At 41.5% G+C, this 21,660-nt stretch overlaps 1 protein-coding gene across 1 annotated transcript in view; it reads right to left on the bottom strand.

The window, feature by feature from the left end:
• PTPN9 (protein tyrosine phosphatase non-receptor type 9) overlaps nt 1-21,660 on the bottom strand; it is an 82,039-nt gene that overhangs the window by 29,769 nt on the left and 30,610 nt on the right. Inside the window, exons 2-5 of the mRNA XM_059371792.1 lie at nt 11,365-11,508; nt 8,229-8,318; nt 7,404-7,528; nt 1,723-1,828 (exon numbers count right to left, since the gene is read on the bottom strand). Coding sequence (XP_059227775.1) covers nt 1,723-1,828; nt 7,404-7,528; nt 8,229-8,318; nt 11,365-11,508 — 465 coding nt within the window. The remainder of the gene's footprint in view (nt 1-1,722; nt 1,829-7,403; nt 7,529-8,228; nt 8,319-11,364; nt 11,509-21,660) is intronic.

The raw sequence follows: 21,660 nt of genomic DNA, 5'->3' as shown, positions 1-21,660 counted from the left end.
ATCTGTTTATAGCAATTTATCCTGAAGAAATGATTGGTCAAACAGATAAAAATATCTAAAACAATACTCACTGAAGCCTTTATAATAACACAAAAAAATAGCACGAACTTCATTTTTTCTGCTTGATATATCCACAAAAAGAATACTCTGCTGCCCTTAGAAAAAGTGAGGAAAGGGATGCCTGGCCCGCTCAGTTGCTAGAGCACGCAGCCCTTGATCTCAGGGTTGGGAGTTTAAGCTCCACACTGGGTGTAGAGCTTACTTAAAAAAAAAAAAAAGGGAGAGAGAAAAGAAATGAGTAATAGCTATAGGTACTGACATAGAAGGATGACAAAGACACAACTGTTAAGTAAAAAATGGCAAGTTATAATCACTGGCCATACTACTATGCCATATTTGTAAAGAAAAAAAAATCATATATCATCCTTATCAGTAAAAAGAACTGAATCACAGCTAAATGCCATAATAGTGACTTTAGTAATATAATGAGTGACCAATGAACTACCAGAAAACAACACAAAATAATAATACCTCCTTTGTATACTGTTATAAAGCTCTAATAGCACTTCTAAAAATCTATTTCCACAGCAATGTCAAGTTAGATCCTAGAACAAAGCATGCATAGACTCATAGATCAATGATTTTCAAATTGCAAGTTGGCACATTTCAATGGGTCTTCAAATTGATTTGGTAGCTTACAACTAACTTTTTAAAAATAATGTTCAGAAAAATCAAAGTGAACATAGTAAGGGGTAATGCTTGTTTTGTGAAGCTTTTTTGTTTTGTGTAAACATCTACACCCTTCATCCTGGGACACTGAAATCTAAACAGCTCTGAAAACCTGAAGTTTCTTCTGAAGCTTAGTGCAAGAATTTATGGAGCAGGGGTGACTGGGTGGCTCAGTGGGTTAAGCGTCTGCCTTCAGCTCAGGTCATGATCTCAGGGTCCTGAGATCAAACCCCGCATAGGGCTCTCTGCTCAGCAGGGAGCCTGCTTCCCCCTCTCTCCACCTGTCTCTCTGCCTACTTGTGATCTCTCTCTCTGTGTCAAATAAATAAATAAAATCTTAAAAAAAAAAAAATTCATGGAGCAGCAAGATCTGACCTGAAATGCCATAGGCTATTCATAGCCTTTATTCTTCTCCACTCATTATGAATAATATGTTTCATTGCAAAAATATTTATGTGTTTGATTATAAAGTGGTATATATACTATATTATCTCTTAAAGTTCACAAGATTACAAAAGACCTCTGGACTTCTGGGAGTTTGGGATAAGAGTGTAGGAACTTATATATACATAGACCTCCACATGTATGTGTATAGGTTAGTATACACATACTTTTGTGTATGAAGTCAACATGTAAACATGTAAAACCTATTTCCGACTAGACTGAGACAAAAAGTCTGACAGTCACTGGTTAGGTGACATTTTGCAGACACTGGACATACCTAGGACTTCATTAATTCTTATTCTACACACCTCCAGGAAAGGGGCAACACTCCTTTATGACTCAGAATGTTCCTGTGCATTTCCTTTTTTAATTCCTCCCACTTCACTTTTAAGACCATTTTGTATTCTGGGGAAGCACATATTAGTCATCATTTATGGGTGACCTTTACACTGAACATAAGGTCTGAAGTTTACATCATTCCTAAGTCTCCCAAAGAATAATGTATCCTGGCCAGGGAAGGAGACTTGAGGGGCCTTCTCACAGCCTTACCTTCAGCAGGTTGAGAACTTTCTTGCCAAGATCCAGCTCAAAGTTGGTATAATTAGAACCACACATGTCATAGATAAACACCAGTCCGTTCCTCTGAGTTTCAAAGCTGTAAACCAACCATTGAACAAAAACATTTATAAGTAATAAAATGGATGAGAGAGGTTGAAAGCCCAGGGCACAAAAACAGAGTTATGGGACACATGAGGGACCAAAATAACTCTCTCCCTCAACACTGGTCTTACAAAAATATGATTCATCTTTGGTATCTGCTATACTTCTTACGATACTGTGATTTTACAATAAAAAATATATATATTTAGTCTTCAACCTGATTGGTGGCACTGAGCTTCTTTAAAACTCTTGGAATTTCCTAAGTGCAGAGAGAGTCAAAGGTGTCTTTTGTGATGTTAATGAGACAACAACTGCAATGCCCTTGGGTCCCAGAAAGAGAAGAGGGTGGTTGCCAGGGGAACCAACCTTGTGATTACAGAGGGTTGGTACTTTCACCCCACACGGCCTCCCCTCCCCTCTCCCCTAGAGAAAGGGACTAGAGAATGAGTTCAATCTCAAATGCCCAATGATTTGGTCAATTATGCTCATGTAATGAAGCATCCATAAAAGCCCAAAAGGATAGGGTTTGGAGCTCTCAGATGGAGGTAGTGAAAGAGGGCCCTCTCAGAAAAGGCATGGAAGCTCTAGGGCTCTTTCACCATACCTTTTCTTATGCATCCCTTCCATCTAGCTATTTTGAGTTATATTCTTTTATAATAAATTGGTAACCTAGTAAGTAAAATGTTTCTCTGAGTTCTGTGAGCCACTGTAGTAAATTTCACCTACCCAAGTAGGGAAACTTCAAGCTATATAGCCTGTTGATAAAAAGTACAGGTGACAAACTGAACTTGCTACTGGCATCGTGTGTGGGAGTTGGGGTCGGACAGGACTAGTCTTATAGGATTGAGAACCTTTAACCTGTGGGATCTATCAGGCAGTGTCAGAATTGAGTTGGACCGTAAAACAGTTGGTGTCAGAGAACTGATGAGAGGTGTGGCCAAAAAACCCCACGCGTAGGAACTGGAATTATGCTTACTGATGCGTACTTATCAAGTGCCAAACTCCTAGATTGAGAATATTCCAGAACATCTAGGTTATCAAAATTTGAACTGTTTCCTCCCAGGTTTCTGAATCTGCCTATCCAAACTTCCTAACATTTCATCTTCAACTCAAAAGCTTCCTGTTCCATGAAGACCTCCCTGATAACCATGATCAAATGTACTGCTATCCTTATGTCCCTTGTAGCCCCATAAACCTTCCTGTGGGATTTCCTTGTGGTTCTTAAAGCATTTCAACTTTGTTTTGTTTTTGTTGTTTTAAAGATTTAATTTTATTTATTTATTTATTTATTTATTTATTTATTTATTTATTTGAGAGAGAGACAGAGACAGAAAGAATACAAGTGCAGGTACAGGCAAAGGGAGAGAGAGATCATGATCTGACCTGAAGTCAGACACTTAACCCACTGAGCCCCCCAGGTGCCCCAAAGCACTTCAACTCTGTGTAGCCATCTGATTCTCTCCTGGGAACAAAAACGTGTTTTGTTCATCTCATTACTCCCAACAGTCCCTAGCAAAATCCTTGCAAATAGGTTCATCATAAATGGTTACTGAATAGAATTCAGTGGGACTGGAAGTCCACTGCTAAGAAAATACTTCAGACCTGTGGTAAACTATGAAACAAATTCTAAGCTCAATAATGGTGAATGTAACTCGTAGGACTTGGAGAGAGAGAAACCCATACATGGTCTTAGGAAAGCATCTAGAGGGAGCCTGGCTGGCTCAGTCGGTTAATCGTCTGTCTTAGGCTCGGGTCCTGATGCCGGGGTCCTGGGATGGAATCCCGTATCAGGCTCCCTGCTCAAAATGGGGGGGCCTGCCTATCTCTCTGCCTGCCTCTCGCTCTGTCTGTTGCTCCCTCTGCTTGTGTTCTCTCTTTTCTCTGTCAAATAAATGAATAAAAAAAGGGGGGAGGGGGGAGAAGAATCCTGAAAAGTAAGAGCTTATTACCATACTGAGGTTAAGTACATGTGAAGAGTGGCACCTAGGTGGCTCAGTTGGTTAAGCACCTGACTCTTGATTTTGGCTCAGGTTTTATCTCAGAGTCATGAGATCTAGCCTTGTGTTGAGCTCCCTGCTGTGTGTCGAGCCTGCTTAAGATTCTCTCTCCCTCTCCCCCTCTCTGGCTGCATGCACATGGGCTCTCTCTAAAAACAAAAATAAACAAACAAAAAACATGTGACGATATGAAAAGTATTCCTCATAAGGTGCCTGGGTGACTCAGTCATTAGGCATATGCCTTTGGCTCAGGTCATGATCCCAGAGTCCTGGGATCAAGCCCACATCGGACTCTCTGCTCAGCAGGAAGCCTGCTTCTCCTTCTCCCACTCCCCCTGCTTATGTTTCCTCTCTTGCTGTGTGTGTCTCTCTCTGTCAAATAAATAAATAAAATCTTAAAAAAAAAAAAGTATTCCTCAATTGAATCTCCTTACTACCTAAAGACTTCACAAAGTTGTACTCTTCCACCAAGACAGATCCTTACCTATTTCAATCTGCAGCCTAAAAGATCATTACGAATAAATTTTTCATTTGGATTACTCACAGATGATAGCAATAGCTTTCTTACCTACTAAAAATTAGAAAATTTTTTGGCACAAAAGAATCCTGAAATCAGAGATCTCAATGTTATTTTGTATCCTAAATTTTTGGCATGGAGGAAGTACCCACCCATGAAGTAGCAATTTTAAAAATCTCTAATTCTAGGATACACGCAAGTTTTCCATCAGTTTCTGAGTTTCAGATGGTCTCGACAGATTATAGTTAATACTAAATATTGACTCCTTTTTTCATGATTCCAGAGAGACACTGATTCACCAAGATCAAAGATGATGTTACAAGAGTAGTACAATTACTGAGTAGACTATCCAGGTCTAGAAGCTTCCCATTTCTCCACACGGTCATCAAGGGCCAAATTCAAAGAACTATATATTTTCCCCTCACAGCACCAGCCTATGGCAGAGGACTGAAACAAAGAGAAGTCAGTGCCAAGGGAAACAGAATTTAATAAAAAGAGGCTACGGTTAGTAATGATGCAGATTCTATATTCCTAAAAATTGCTCATCCTGTAAAGGCACATGAAATAAATACAAATGTGGTAGGATCTTTGTTTTTCTGGGTACAGAATATGAGGTTTACAATGACAGCTAATTCCTTACCAGGAATAATTGTTTTCCTACTGAGTTTGATTTCCTGAGCTGGATGCTACCTGGGAACACCAAGATGTTTAAACCACAGTCCCTGACATTTGTTTCAAAATAATTGAGAGTAGGGGATGGTGAAAGGCTATCAATGAAACAAGATTCATTATAGATCACTCTGAAGACAGATGATGTGTGGAAGTTTATGATACCATTTCCATGCCACCCACAGAGATCTGAGGATTTTCTATTATATAATATGAAAAAGAAGGTTCCCTGCCCTTAAAAAGCTTACAATCTAGTGGTAAACATAGAAAACAATAGTATAAGATAAATTATATCATAAACCTGTGTAAAATTCAATACAAAATAATTGGTATTATTAATAACCAATAATCAGGTTGGGGCACCTGGGTGGCTTAGTTAGTTAAGCATCTGCCTTTGGCTCAGGTCATGATCTCAAGGTTCTAAGATGGAGCCCTGTGTTGGGCTCCCTGCTCAGCGGGGAGTGTGCTTCTCCCTCTGCCCCTTCCCAGCTACTCATGTTCTCAGTGAAAGTTAACATAGGAAAAAAAGAATTTCTACTCACTAGTGAGAATATTTTGCTTGGAGAAAATGTTTCACGTTTATCTATCTTATATGCACCTTCTGAATAATGAGGAGTCACTAAGCATTTTTTTTTTTTTAACGATTTTATTTATTTATTTGACAGAGAGAGATCACAAGTAGGCAGAGAGAGAGAGAGAGAGGAGGAAACAGGCTCCCTGCTGAGCAGAGAGTCCGATGTGGGACTCGATCCCAGGACCCTGAGATCATGACCTGAGCCGAAGGCAGCGGCTTAACCCACTGAGCCACCCAGGCGCCCACTAAGCATTTTTTTTTTTAAAGATTTTTATTTTATTTATTTGACAGACAGAGATCACAAGTAGGCAGAGAGGCAGGCAGAGAGAGAGAGGAAGAAGCAGGCTCCCTGCTGAGCAGAGAGCCCGATGTGGGGCTTGATCCCAGGACTCTGAGATCATGACCTGAGCCGAAGGCAGAGGCTTTAACCCACTGAGCCACCCAGGCGCCCCACTAAGCGTTTTTAAGAAGAGGGTGGACATCATGAAAACAGTTTAAAGTATGTTTACCTGTGTGGTCTTCCTGTGGGATCACGCGGATTAGGAAGAGCAAACTTTGGCCACTGCCATACCTACAGGAGTGCTCTGACTGTAAGCTGCCCATGAAGGAAGGCCAGTGAAATTTCTGATAAAGGAGTCTTTCATTAATTTCTCCTGAACTAAAGCATTTCAAAGGAACCTATGTTCTGGAAATTACACCTGAAGACCAATCACAGGAAAGAATTCAGAAATTTCACACTTCTGATTGGGCAGTACAGTGACTCTGAAACCACTGGTCCTCTCTCCTTACCTTAGTAAACTTCTCTTTTTCAGAATGGTTAGCACAAAAGCAGAAGCTAAATACTATGGAAGTAACATTAACAAGGCAGTAACAAGTGAATCAGAGAGGCCCACTTTAGACAGCCATTTGGCTGTCCGCATCCTCTAAGTCCACGGTGTGACTGGAGTTGTGCATAGATGTCTTTACTATCTTGGGTTTCAGCCCTCAATACATCACTTCTAGCCCAGAGGATTAGCCAATGACATCCAGCACAACAACAAACTGCAAATGGCATTCACCAGGGAAAAAAAGAAGTAAAGCAAAAGGACAACATAGTAGGGTACAATTAGCTCTGGCCAAGAGCAAAGAAACTAGGATCCTAGCCCTAACCTGACTGCGATGAGATGTGATGACTGTAAATGAGTCACGTAACTTCTTGGGGCTTCAGTTTCTTTGCCTAAAATAGTCAAATTACCAATTACCTTGGAAAGGGAAGGAGAAATGACCCGAGCTGATTCTTTTTGCTCCTGAACCTGTTCATAAAGATGATTTTGCTTAACTTTGTACTTTTGGACTCTTCTCTCCTGAATGCTGATTCTCAAAATCCTGAGCTAAATGGCATTATTCCTGTTTTACAAGGAAAGTGAGGCCCCAGATTGTTTTGAAAATCAATATTCAAAAAAAAAAAAAAGAAAGAAAGAAAAGAAAATCAATATTCAGAGCAAATGAGCAGCAGGTCAACACAAGTCATTTCCCCTTCACATTCTCTCAGTAAGTAATTCTCACAATGAGGGTAACTAGTTAGTTGGCTTTCTCAGCTTTTATAATCCTAAAATAGAGCCAAGCAGGTAAAAATACAAAGAATACCCTCGATCTGGATAGTACCTGGAAAGATGCCATGCCCTTAAGGACATGGAATGTTTTCCATTTACAGCACTTTCCAGGGCACATTCTAGGAGCACAGTGAAGGTACTATTGAGTTAATCAACTTAGTCAAGGACTATCACTGCCCCATCTGGATATGGATCAACTAAAAGATAATCTTCATGCTCACCTATCCACAGCTCTGTCTAGCAAGTAAAACAGAGCCTGAAGTACCACATGTTGGACTGACTTGTGGGGGTGATGCAATCTGGCAGTGAAGAGGGCAATGGAGGCTCCTGTTGGGTCCCGAACATTCTAGAAGCAAATAAAATAAGAAATATTTAGAAACTAAATAGAAAATCACCACAATCACTTAGGCTTCTTATATCCTAGTCAAAAATTTCTTATGAAAAGAAGAGATGCTGGCAATACTTCTCTGACTTGCATCAGTTACCCCAGGAAGAGAAGAATATTTATCTCATCCCATACCTGATTCTTAGCAGTCCCTGGATCTTATTTGTGTGATAGGGAAAAACTATATTCCCTTAATTTGTCAATGGCAGAGAGATTAAAGGATGGTCTACATTGGCTGCCTTGCTAATTTCTCCAACAGGATAGCAAAAGAAACACATATCAGGGGAAAACCACAGAATACAACCATGGTTTCCATGCTCTGCCTTAAAAGTACCATCGTATACTTATTCAAAAGGCTGTAATCTCTAGGTGGAGAAAGCTAAAATCCAGTAAGGATGGGCCTCTGAACCACTGTGTACCCACCCAAAGACCTCAACTAACTGTAATGGACCAATGAAGAAACTCTGCTTGACCTACTGTATAAATGATTCTCAATAATTTCACTTATTATTTTGTGCAAACTGCATAGCTGTTTCATGTTTGCTCCTGAATGTTGAGACTTTCAGACTCAGGAAAAGTTATCTAGGAACAAAATCCAAAGAGGACAATGGCTACAAAAGGAAGTACTGAGACACTACAAAAAGGGTTCATAAAGACTCACTAAGATGGTGAATTTCCCACTAAGGATCTCAGAACGGAGAGGTTCCTCATGAGGTTTCAGCTTCACAATGCCTTCCTTCCTTCGTGTTTCCTAAGAATAAAGCACAGCAAGATAAATTAATATGAAAATACTGTATATCCAGGAGAGCTTTATGTAAACATCAAAACTCAGAGATAAGGGACTTTAAGAAGTCAACTAATTGACTCACAAATTCCTTTGTAACACCCTTTAGGCCAACTGAGTGCTATCTGAATTTTCCTCCAATGCCACCTTATCAGCCTCTTATGTATGATATTTTCCTTTAAATTAGTGCCAGTGCTGGGGCGCCTGGGTGGCTCAGTGGGTTAAGTCTCTACCTTCGGCTTAGGTCATGATCCCAGAGTCCTGGGATCGAACCCCACATTGGGCTCTCTGCTCAGCAGGGAGCCTGCTTCCTTACCGCTCTCACCCCCTGCCTGCCTCTCTGCCAACTGTGATCTCTGTCAAAGAAATAAAGAAAATGTTTTTTAATAAATAAATAAATAAATAAATAAGTGCTGATCCTAACCCCAAAGACCAACTAAAATATATTGTTAGAGTGTAGTTCTTAAACATATATTAAAAGTTCTTAAACATACATCAGCAGTGATAATGCAGCAAGATATTAAATATGCACCCCAAAAATGTCTGGAAACAGACATCATCACACATCCTCACCATCAGTCCCCTCAATAGGTTCTCCAACAAGACCTACCATGACCTCATTTTTCTTATCTCCACAGCAAGATTCTTTAAGCTCATCCTCAGTTTCCTTATACTCAGTCTGCTACATTCTCATTGTCCCCAATCTAACTACCGTACCGAGAGCTGCCGCTCCATGACCAGGACCTTTCTTCCTGTCAGAGAACCTAGCAGGCATTTCAGCTGTCCTTTTACATGACAAGGTTGACCATTCACCTTCCCTTTCCCCTGAGACAGTCTCTATCAGAGACAGAAAATACTCTCTCAGTTCTCCTATTTCTTCAACTACTGCTGCTAAGTCTCCTTTTTTCTTTTTTTTTTTTAAGAGAGAGTGACGGGGGAGGGACAGGGAGTGACACGGGGCCTGAGATCATGACCTGAGTTGGACACTTAATCCACTGAGCCACCTAGGTGGCTACCCACCCTTGTGGGGTTTTTTGTTCACTTGCATTCATTTACTCACTCAGTTCATTCACTGGCTCATTCATTTATTCTGCAAATATCTGTAGAATTATTATGTGCCAGGCACTGAGTTAAGTGCAAGGAACACATTGGTGAATGGAACATACTAGGTCTTTGTTTATATTCTTGCCCAATCCATCCCTAAAATCAAATTCAAATGCCTTCAGAGGCAGGGCAGCAAGTAAAGACAGTATTTGTACTAGGATTACAGAAAAGTACATGCCTTACCTAAAGCACTCAAGTTCAACTTTTAAGATAATACTGAACCAAAGATAGCAAAGAGTCTGAGGTGACATTCAGCCCTACATATCTTCTCCTTACATTTTCCTAGAATGACCTCACTTTTTCTCATGGCTCCAATATTCAGCTCTACTTTGGTCACTCAAAATCTCTACTTCTGGTCCAGATTTCTTTTCTGAATCCCATTCCAAGTTCTTGGAGAACAAGTCTATTTGGGTATACCAAGGACACTTCAGACTTAACATAATCAAACTGAACTCATGACCCTGCCTCCCCACACACCTGCACTATTTCAGTGCCCGCTAAAATTAGTGAATGCTACTACCACCCAAGTTAAAGACCTGGGACACCTGACTCTTCTTTCCTTATACATCAGTTTAAGCAATCTTGTTTTACCAATTTCATTTCTAGGATCTGCCCATTTTTTCCTCTATCTCCGCTGACACTACACTTAATGACACCAAAATTATTTCACTCCCTGTACCCTGTAAATACAATGGCCTTCTATTGGTCTGTTTCCAGTACAGCCCTTCTGATCCATTCTCTAAAGCACACTGAGAAAATAGAATGCAAATCTGATCAACTTATTCTGCTGTATTTAACCTTCATTGAATTTCTCTGCCCTTAAAAACAAAACAAAACAAAAAAACAGATACTCTATGATCTGGTCTTGTTTACTTTCACTGCTCAATCTCTTGACATGTCCCCTCTCCCAGTGAGCATTTCTGCTCAGCTCAATTTCTCTACTGTCAACTAGGAATCTAACTTGCTATTCTCTCTGCTATATTCCCCTATCTGTCCAATTCTTACTCCATTCTTCAGATCTTAATTTAGAAATAAATTCCTTCAAGAAGGCTTCTATGACCCTTCTAAGTAAATGTGCACGTAAATGTGCATCCGCACAACCAAGTAGTGCCCTATCATAACTTTCTATAACTGTCTGTCTACTTTTTCTTTCTTTCTTTTCTTTTCTTTTAAAGATTTTATTTATTTATTTGACAGGCAGAGATTACAAGTAGGCAGAGAGGCAGGCAGAGAGAGAGGAGGAAGCAGGCTCCCTGCGGAGCAGAGAGCCTGAGGCGGGGCTCGATCCCAGGACCCTGGGATCATGACCTGAGCTGAAGGCAGAGGCTTTAACCCACTGAGCCACCCAGGCGCCCCTACTTTTTCTTTCTAAATAATAATCTCTGGGGGCACCTGAGTGGCTCAGTGGGTTAAAGCCTCTGCCTTCGGCTCAGGTCATGATCCCAGATCCTGGGATAGAGCCCCACCTCAGGCTCTCTGCTCAGCGGGGAGCCTGCTTCCTCTTCTCTCTCTCTGCCTGCCTCTGCCTACTTGTGATCTCTGTCAAATAAATAAATAAAATCTTAAAAAAAAAAAATCTCTGCACCTGGAACATAGCACATATATAATAAACATCTGTTGAAAAAATGAGTTAATATTGTAGGAGATGACCCACAAGATAGGCATAAGTGAGCTTTTAGTCTTGAACTAATCCTGGCACACTTTATCCTCCTTTTTCAATTTAGAGAGATTCTATAGCTCTTTAGGATTTTCTGACTTCAAGGTAGGGCACCTAGATACTGATCTGCTTTTTTTTTATGAGAGTGGGGAGAAGACTCAGAGAACCACTTTGTGGAATATGTGGCACAGTAAACAGCAACACAGAGAGCCCAACTGCCACAGTGCCGGTACCTCCCCCCAAGCTACGTACTCTGTAGGAGTGGAACAACTCTATGGCACGTAGCACATCAAACTTCCGGGCCATGAGGAACTTGACAGCCACATTCCAAGAGAGGGGGGAAACATTGTACTGAACTGTCCACTTGTTAATCTCTTCAAGAAACTGCTTGGTTGCCTGTTTGACAAAGAAAATAAAGAAAATTTAGTTATTAGGGAACATATTTATGGAAACAACAAACAAGCAAGAAAAAAATATCATCCCTTCCTCAAGCAAGTCTGAACCCAATGTTTCCTACAGGGAGCAAGGAAAGATAAAAGCTGGAAAACCGGTCTGAAAGCAGAAATAGTTAAAATTCATACTATGAAATGAAGCCAGAAGCCAGAGCCAGGTTGAGACAGCAGGGCTTAACACAGGGATGCATGAAGAAAAAAATGAAGGGGGAGACCAAGGCACCCAAATGGAATGCAAATTACTGGCCCCAAAGCAAAAAACCCTGCAGTCTGGTTTTTTTGTTTTTTTTTTTTTGTTTGTTGTTGTCTTTTTCCTTTTTTTTTTTTTTAAGATAAAAGGTAGATGGGCCCCTAGAAGGGATATTGCATAAGGTGCACGACAGTACAGCAACCGCAGCTGCTGTTTGGGGTCCCAACAAGCCAACTCCATACAGAAAAACCATAAGAAAATGGTTTTGGCTTTGGAATTAGCAATACTATTTGAGAGCAGCAAAGCTATTAAGAATTTAACAAATCAAAAGGCCAACTGTTCTTTGCGCTGACTGACCCCACAGGACCTCTTCATGTTTCCCGTGGCAGCCCAAAAACCAGACACTAGTGCCCAGAGTCACTAATAGCCCCTCTGGATAGTGGTTGCTGGGGGAAGGGTGGAGGACTTCATATTGGTGGGGAGGAGTAGGAAATTTTCATTTTCACTGTCTGATCCCAAGCTGGCAAGATGCCTGTTTTTAGAATTGTCCCTATCTCTTGATTAACCCTATCTCTCTTCTACCCCCTTTCAACTATTTCTCTTTACATTTATAACCAGTTTCTGCTCTAGCCAAACTACTCTTCTGTTTCTTCAGTTTTTGAATAGGATTTACATCAGGATTTCTTTCTTAAGACTTTTTATTTTTTTAAGTAATCTTTACACCCAATGTGGAGCTCGAACTCATAACCCCAGGACCAAAAGTTACACACTTCACGGACTGAGCCAGCCAAGCACCACTACATTGGGATTTCTTTTTTTTTTTTAAGATTATTTATTTATTTATTTATTTATTTGACAGACAGAGATCACAAGTAGGCAGAGACGCAGGCAGAGAGAGAGGAAGGGAACCAGGCTCCCTGCCAAGCAGAGAGCCCAATGCAGGGCTCGATCCCAGGACCCTAGATCATGACCTGAGCTGAAGGCAGAGGCTTTAACCCACTGAGCCACCCAGGCGCCCATACATTGGGATTTTTTGCATGTATATTCTCAATCGCTAAACACTTCCTGCATGGCTATCTGGTCCCTTCCACCCAGAAACTTTTCTCCCATGTTGGTCCAAAATGTGACCAACTTGATGAGAATTCTGAAACTTAATTGATCAACCAATCAACCCAAAGTTAAGATGTATGTATAAAGACTGTACTTATTTATTTGACAGAGAAAGTGAACATAAGCAGGGGAAGTGGCAGCCCGAAGGAGAGGGAGAAGCAGGTTCCTGGCTAAACAGGAAGCCCAATGTGAGGCAGGGGCTCTATCCCAGGAGCCCAGGATTATGACATGAGCCAAAGGCAGATGCTTAACTGGGTGAGCCACCCAGGTGCCCCATTAAGATGTATTTATTTTATTTTATTTTTTTAAAGATTTTATTCACTTGACAGAGAGAGATCATAAGTAGGCAGAGAGGCAGACACACACACAGAGAGAGAGAGAGAGAGAGAGAAGCAGGCCCCCCATTGAGCAGAGCCTGAGGGACTCGATCCCAGGACTCTGGGATCATGACCTGAGCTGAAGGCAGAGGCTTAATCCACTGAGCCACCCAGGCGCTCCAAGATGTATTTATTTTATTATTTTTTAAAGATTTTATTTATTTGACAGAGAGTGAGAAAGGAGAGAGAGAGAACAAGCAGGGGGGATGGCAAGCAGAGAGAGAGAGAGAAGCAGACTCCTGCTGAGCAGGAAGGCCAATGCGGGGTTGATTCCAGGACCCTGGGACCATGACCTGGGCTGAAGGCAGCCACTTAACTGACTGAGCCACCCAGGCGCCCCAATTAAGATATATTTATTAGGGGCACCTAGGTGGCTCAGTGGGTTAAGCCTCTGCCTTCGGCTCAGGTCATGATTTCAGGGTCCTGGGATTGAGTCCCACATTGGGCTCTCTGCTCAGCAGGGAGCCTGCTTCCCCCTCTCTCTCTGCCTGCCTCTCTGCCTACTTATGACTTCAAATAAATAAATAAAATCTTTTTTTAAAAAGATGTATTTATTAAACTATTACATGTGCTATTAAACTATTACATGTGCTAATATCTGTGCTAAGAAATACAAGAAATGCAAAAATAAGGTTTGCTTTAAAAGGTGTGATACTGGGGCACCTGGGTGGTTCAGTCATTAAACATCTGCCTTTGGTTCAGGTCATGATCCCAGCGTCCTGGGATTGAGCCACATATGGGCTCCCTGCTCAGCGGGGAGCCTGCCTCTCCCTCGCTCCTCGCTCTTTCTCTGTCATAAAAAAAAAAAATCTTAAAAAAAAAAAAAGGTGTGATACCAACCTACTGTGTGGCCATGAACAAGGTAATTCTCTCTTCATGTCTAATTTTTCAATTGAAGAACAAGGGGAGGGATACCTGCATGGCTCACTTGGTTAAGCATCTGCCTTCATCTCAGGTCCTGGAATGGAGGCCCAGGTCAGGTACCCTGCTCAGTGGGGAGTCTGCTGCTCCCTCTCCCTTTGCCACTCTCCCACCACTCATGCTCTCTCTCTCAAATGAATAAATAAAATCTTAAATAAGGAAGGAAGGGAGAGAGGGAGGAAAGAAGAAGAAAGAGAGAAAGACAAGGGGAGAGAGAGTAACAAGCAACTGACCTACTTCAGAATCTTGGCAGCAGATACAATTCAAATTGCAAATACAATTCAAATTGCTATGTAGTAGTATTTAAACAACTAGCAAATTAGAGTCCCAGGAATACCTTATAAGAGAGCACCTGATTATTCCCCAATTTCTAGGAAAGAAAAAAGATACTTTATAAACCATAGTAAAATCTAAGAGGCCTAACTGCACCTGAGCTTTAGAACCTTCCAACTGAGGCAATAGAACTTACACCTCTGGAAAAGGAGAGAACCAGCAAATCTGATCAGGCAAGCGCATAAAAAAAAAAACAAGAAATAAAGGTCATGAAGAAAAGCTTTCAGATGATCACTTTGGCCCAGAACCAGTTTAAGTCTGACCAGAGCAATGAGTCCCAGAGAAGACAACAGGACAAACTTAGAATGCTCCACCAGAAAACAGTTTGAGTTGCCTCTATGGGGTGAGTGGCCAGCATCAGAATGAGGAAAGATGGAAGGGAAGAGAAGAGAAGTGGGCACAGAAAGATCCCAGAAACAAAACTTCAGCCAGCCCAGAAGGTCCCCAGGAGATTCTATAAAGAGTTATTTGTTTTTTAATTAACATATCATCTTTAAATCTGGTCCTCTCCTGGACCTGGCTGAAGCTGCCTATAGAATAAAACACCAAGTAAGAGCAGAATATAACTTTTCCCCCTTTCTAGTAAAAATAATAAACAGACAAATCAATATGCAGTTAGGAGGGGGAAATATAGTTAAATAACTGGGGGGTGATATGAACTCTTAACACATCCAATTACTAAGATGATTTTTCATTTTTCATAAATTAGCCATGCCTCAAAGAGACTTGCAGATTTCACACACTTCCTTCAAAGTAGGTACATATTGTCTTCCTTATTAAACTCAGCTCTTTCAAAGTTCTTAATGTCCTGTAGCTCCCAAGGGCTGTTGCCTTGAGCTGACCTCTGTCCCCTGCTGGTCAGGATGTTATTCTTGGCTTTAAGCACGGGAACAATTCCTCCTGATTTGGCCTGACTAGGCCTTGCATGAAGAGAGTCCAGTGTACTATAAACAGTGATGTGATATTTACAAATGCACATATACACACACAGCATCTGTTATGTTCAGCCTCAGATTCACCATCCTGTATCCCTAGCCCTCTTGAGGAAGAGACAAACCTCTTAAAGAAGTCAGAAAAGATGGCCTCAGCTTCAACAGCCTTTCTCTAGAAAGTTAATAAGATTGCCTCCTCTGTTTACACATGAATTCAGCACAACCACTAAGTATAGACCAATTTGTGGTCCAGTTGGTACCAGAGAAACAAGTCCCAGCAATTTTAATGAGCAACACACTCTTCATAAGGGATAATCGAAATTCCTGAAATTAATATTGTGTTATTTCCTGGTGAACAGAGTTAGCCAAAAGATGAGTCACAGCTTATAAAATACTTTAACTCAAGGTCAATGGTTTGAATCTATCTAGGTTTATGAGTTAACAGTAAGTTGTTAACACCTGGCAGCTAAGGCATGGTCACAGTTCAAACAGCTTTGGTCTTCTTTTGGGAAAAAGGTCTGAACTAAAGTACAGAAAAACTAACATTACCACTTACAACCTTCTTCAACCCACTTTTCAGGTACAGGTAAGATTTGTTTCAGCATTGGGCACCTGCGTGGCTCAATCGGTTAAGCGTCTGCCTTCAGCTTGGATCATGATCCCAAGGTCCTGCGATCAAGCCCCGTATCCCGCTCCCAGCTTGGCGGGAGGTCTGCTTCTCCCTCTCCTGCTCCCCCTGCTTTTGTTCCTTCTCTCTCTCTCTCTCTCTGTCGAATTAAATAAGTAAAATCTTTAAAAAATTTAAAAAAAAAAGATTTGTTTCAGCATTGTCAAAAGCTTACTATAATTACATACTATTCCCATAATGATGTTTAAATAGATAAAAACAAGTTTTTTTACTACAGCCATGAGGATAAAAAGATTCTTGAGAACATGCTATAAAATGGCTGAGATATTGGTCAATTAAGTGGACTGTACCCTAGACACTAACCACTAAATATATTACTGGAAAGAACAAAATCAAAAGTCTTCATGTTAACTCAAATTTCTAAGAGCATGAGATTATGATTTTGAGATGAGCTCTAAGCAAAGGACGAGCCAACTAAAAGATCAAGAAAAAGGTGTTGGCATGCTCGGTTCCACAGCATCTTAAATCCCGTGTTCCAACGCAAAGGGTAGAGAATGAAGAGCCAGACCTATAACTAACCTAATTTGAAAGAAACAGAAAACTTCTGCCTCCTGAGAGATCAGCCACAGAACCACCAAAAGAATAAATCTACTAGTCTAGTGGGTTTGGGAGTCAGAAAGAACCCATCCTCTCATTCATCGCTGTGTGATATTTGTTAAGTATCTTAACCTCTCTGAGCCTCAATGTCCTCATCTGTAAAGATAAGGCATGGATCAGAAAACAGATAGAAAAGCACCACAGTATCTGGCAAGTAGTAGATACCACAGTATCTGAATGGATGCTCATTCTCTTTTTCTTTACTACAGTCATTTTACATTAAAATTTATTTCAATAGTCAGGAGTTCTGCAGATTCAAGTGATCTGTTTCTCTTTAGCCTTTACCAATTCAATCTCTCTAATCCACTTTATCCAAAAGCATAAATTTAAATTCGAAACCTCCAATGTGTATTCAACTGCAAGACAAAGTCTCTAAAGGAACAACTTCTTCTCATTCACGTCTGCACAATACAGAAGAAGCTGGGTCGGGAAGTACTTATACCAGCACCACCACCACACCCGCCCCCATCTCTAAATCCTTTTGTCCCTACTTTCAGACTCCACTGGCAGCTCTGGGGATTAACACTACCATCCCAAGCATTAAACGACTAGAGGCTATTTCTTGTTAAAATAAAGGAACAACTTAGTGCAGGACACATGCCATGGAAAAAACGCAGCTAACCTGCACTGAATACCTGAATAAGGACAGTGATTCAATAGAAGACTCTGCGACTGCCTGTTACCTCCAACATGGTTCTTGTTTGTTTGTTTGTTTTTAATATTTTATTTATTTATTTGACAGAGAGCTAGAGAGAGAGCACAAGTAAGCAGAGTGGCAGGGAGAGGGGGAGAGAGAGAAGCAGGCTCTCTGCTGAGCAGGGAGCCCGATGCAGGGCTCGATCCCAGGACCCTGGAATCATGACCTGAGTCGAAGGCAGCCACTTAACCAGCTGAGCCACCCGGGCACCCCTCCAACATGTTTTTGATGTTATCTCTGTATTTCATCAAATACGCTTTTTTCTCATTAGGATCAGTGACAGACGCATTTTAAACTATCTTTATCTTATGCCTGTTTTCCTATCTTTCCTTCATTGCAAACAGTTGTATTTTGTTTTTTCTTTAAATATTTCATTTATTTGACAGGGAGAGAGAGAGAAAGAGAGAGCGAGCGAGCATGTGCACAGGAGCAGGGGGAGTGGCAGGCAGAGGGAGAGGGAGAGAAGCAGGCTCCCCACTAAAAAGGGAGCCCAATGTGGGGCTCAACTGGAATCATGACCTGAGCTAAAGGGCAGACACGACACTTAACTGACTGAGCCAACCAGGCGCCCCACGACTGTTGTTTATTGTTAAACCTAAACTCTAATTCATATCAATCTGTTGGGAAACAGAATCTGAGCTAAGACACAGTAGCTTGCTACCATGAAGCAAGGTGATATTTGTTCCATTTCTAAACTGAAAACCATAATCTTTCCATTAGTCCTTCGTTATTGTGCCAAATATGGAAATAAACCAAGTTCCTTTCAATTAATATTTACTTATTATCTCAAATATCTTCACTTTACCAGGAAAGATTTGCTTTCCCTTAAAATCTAATTTTGGGGCACCTGGGTAGCTCAGTCAGTTAAGTGTCTGCCCTTCAGCTTGAGTAGTGTTTTGGGATCCAGCCCACATGGGGCTCCCTGCTCTCCCACCACTTGTACAGGGGGTGGGGGGATGGAGGGGGAATTACATTTTTTTTTTTAAAGATTTTTTCTTTATTTATCTGACAGAGATCACAAGTAGGCAGAGAGGCAGGCAGAGAGAGAGGAGGAAGCAGGCTCCCCGCAGAGCAGAAAGCCCGATGCGGAGCTCCATCCCAGGACCCTGGGATCATGACCCGAGCCGAAGGCAGAGGCTCAACCCACTGAGCCACCCAGGTGCCCCGGGAATTACATTTTTTTTTTTTAAAGATTTTATTTATTTATTTGACAGAGAGAAATCACAAGTAGATGGAGAGACAGGCAGAGAGAGAGAGAGGGAAGCAGGCTCCCTGCTGAGCAGAGAGCCCGACGTGGGACTGGATCCCAGGACCCTGAGATCATGACCTGAGCCAAAGGCAGCAGCTTAACCCACTGAGCCACCCAGGCGCCCGGGAATTACATTTTTTAAAAAGATTTTATTTATGCATTTTAGAGAGAGGGAAAGACGCAGTGGGGAGGGACAGAGAGAAAAAGAAGCAGACTCCCCGCTGAGCAGGAAGCCCAACTTGAGGCTGGATCCAAGGACGGAGAGATCATGACCCAAACAGAAGGCAGAAGAAGCTCAAACAACTAAGCAACCCAGTGATCGTAAAATTACAAGAAAATGTCATTTTAGAAGAGCCAATGCCTTCCTTTTTCTAAATTTTAATTCCAGTATAATTAACATAGTGTTAGGTTAGTTTCAGGCATACGATATACTGATTCAATTCTATATATTATTACTCAGAGCTCATCAAGATAAGTTCACTCTGAGCTAATGCTTTCTTCCAAAATTTATTTACCTAGAGGCGTCTGGGTGGCTCAGTTTTTACATGTCTGCCTGAAGATCAGGTCATGATCCCAGAGTCCTGGAATCTAGACTCCCCACACCCAGTTGGGCTCCCTGCTTCTCCCTCTCCCACTCTCCCTGCTTGTATTCCCTCTCTTGCTGTCTCTCTCTCTCTCTGTGTGTCAAATAAATAAATAAAATCTTTAAAATAAATAAAACTTTTTAATTTATTTTAGAGAGAGCACACCCAAGTTGGGGGTGGGGCAGAGGGAGAGATTCTTCAAGTAGACTCCCTGCTAAGCATGGAGCCCATCACCAAAGGGGGTGGAAGGGGGCAGGGAATCTCATAACCCAGGAGATCATGACCTGAACCAAAACCAAGAGTCCAATGCTTAACTGCCTGAGCCGCCCAGGCACCTGGAGCCAGTGCTTTTGTAAATAGGATTTTACTGCATCTGGGAAGGGAAAAGTTTTAAGAAAAATTTCTGCTTTTGGGACGCCTGGGTGGCTCAGTTGGTTAAGCAGCTGCCTTCGGCTCAGGTCATGATCCCAGCGTCCTGGGATCGAGTCCCACATCGGGCTCCTTGCTCAGCGGGGAGCCTGCTTCTCCCTCTGCCTCTGCCTGCCTCTCTGTCTGCCTGTGCTCGCTTTCGCTCGCGTTCTCTCTGACAAATAAATAAATAAAATCTTTAAAAAAAAAAAAAAATTTCTGCTTTGATCTTATTTTAAAACAAAGTAATAATGGAAATTTGCAAAAAAAGGGAAAATGTTATCCATGATCCCATCCTATTTTTTTTTTTTAAACATTACTTGGTATTACTGGAAATATATATTTTTTTAAAGATTTTATTTGTTTATTTGACAGAGAGAGATCACAAGTAGGCAGAGAGTTAGGCAGAGAGAGAAGGGGAAGAAGGCTCACCGCTGAGCAGAGACCCCGATGCAGGGCTCGATCCCAGGACACTGAGATCATGACCTGAGCCGAAGGCAGCGGCTTAATCCACTGAGCCACCCAGGCGCCCCTGATCCCATCCTCTTATACAGTTATTTTCATATTTTTAAAATTTAAAAATTAATGTCAACAGAAAAATACCAATAAATATATAATTTTCTAAATATACATTCCACAACCTTCACCCCCCAACAGACACAACTCTTGGGGGGTGGAAAGAAAGAGGGACTATTCAAGTGTGTAATGTTCTAGTTGAGGGACTCCTGGCCCCTCTGGCAAGCTGCCATAACTAGCAGCAATAGTATTCCCTTCAAGTCTACTGAACAGTAGAACTCTTTCAGGCAGGCAGTCAAGTAGTCAAGCAAACATTCAAAAGTATTTGCTGAGGACCTACTCTGTGCTAAGCAGTATGGTAGCTGTAGAGGAGACACAATTTAGAGAGATAAAGACCCTATTCTGAGCAGTTTACAGTCATTTAAATATGGAGACAGACTATAAATAATCATTGTCATATAATTCTATACATTCTAGGACATATCTACAGAGTGCTATGGAATTCAAACTATCTCTAGGACAATATATGGATTTTTTTAACCTTTTTAGAGGTGTGCCTTGAAGGATGAGTAGGAATTTTCCAGAAGGACACAAGCATTCTAGTTGGAAGAAAACAAAACGTGCAGAGACAGTCTCTAGAAATAATAGGAATTATTGGGACACAGTGTAGCTGGTGTGTTCTGTTTGTACAACAGAGAATGGAGGGAAGGAGCTGACTTGGAGACTAAGCCACAACTGGAAGGCCCTCATATACTGTTCTCCAGATTCCAGGCACAATCTTATAGGTACGAAGGAGTCAAGAGAGATCCTGTTAAGCAAAGGGCAGAGATGATAACTTTGGTCCTCCTGCCCGCCCCCCACAGAATTGATAGCGATAGGAAAGCCAAACTGGAAAAGGAAAATCTAGCAGTAGGGAAGCAAGTCTATGAAGGCAGGAATCATTGTGTATTTTATTCACTAGTTCCTAGCACTATGCCTGGCACAAATAAACATCTCTAATAGCGTCTCCTAACAAATGTTTGACAAGTGAATGATGAACAGAATTCTGAAGAACATTAACACTGAAGAAAGAAGAGGAAGAACCAAGAAACTTTTCAGATTTACATTTAAAAATACCAGTGATTACCTCTGAAACCAGTAATACATTATATGTTAACTGATTTTAAACTTTTTTTTTTTAAGACTTTAAAGGTCACAAGCAGGCCGAGAGGCAGGCAGAGGGAGGGGTGGGGGGGAATCAGGCTCCCTGCTGACCAGAGAGCCAGATGCAGGGCTCCTAGGACCCTGAGACCATGACCTGAGCCGAAGGCAGAGGCTTAACCCACTAAGCCACCCAGGCACCCGTTAACTGTATTTAAATAAAAATTTTTAAAAATTAAAAAATACCGGGAGCCCGGGTGGCTCAGTGGGTTAAGCCGCTGCCTTCGGCTCAGGTCATGATCTCAGGGTCCTGGGATCGAGTCCCACATCGGGCTCTCTGCTTGGCAGGGAGCC

This window comes from Mustela nigripes, chromosome 13, assembly GCF_022355385.1.
Source record: "Mustela nigripes isolate SB6536 chromosome 13, MUSNIG.SB6536, whole genome shotgun sequence".
NCBI lineage: Eukaryota > Metazoa > Chordata > Mammalia > Carnivora > Mustelidae > Mustela > Mustela nigripes.
This window is presented reverse-complemented; position numbering and strand designations above follow the sequence as displayed.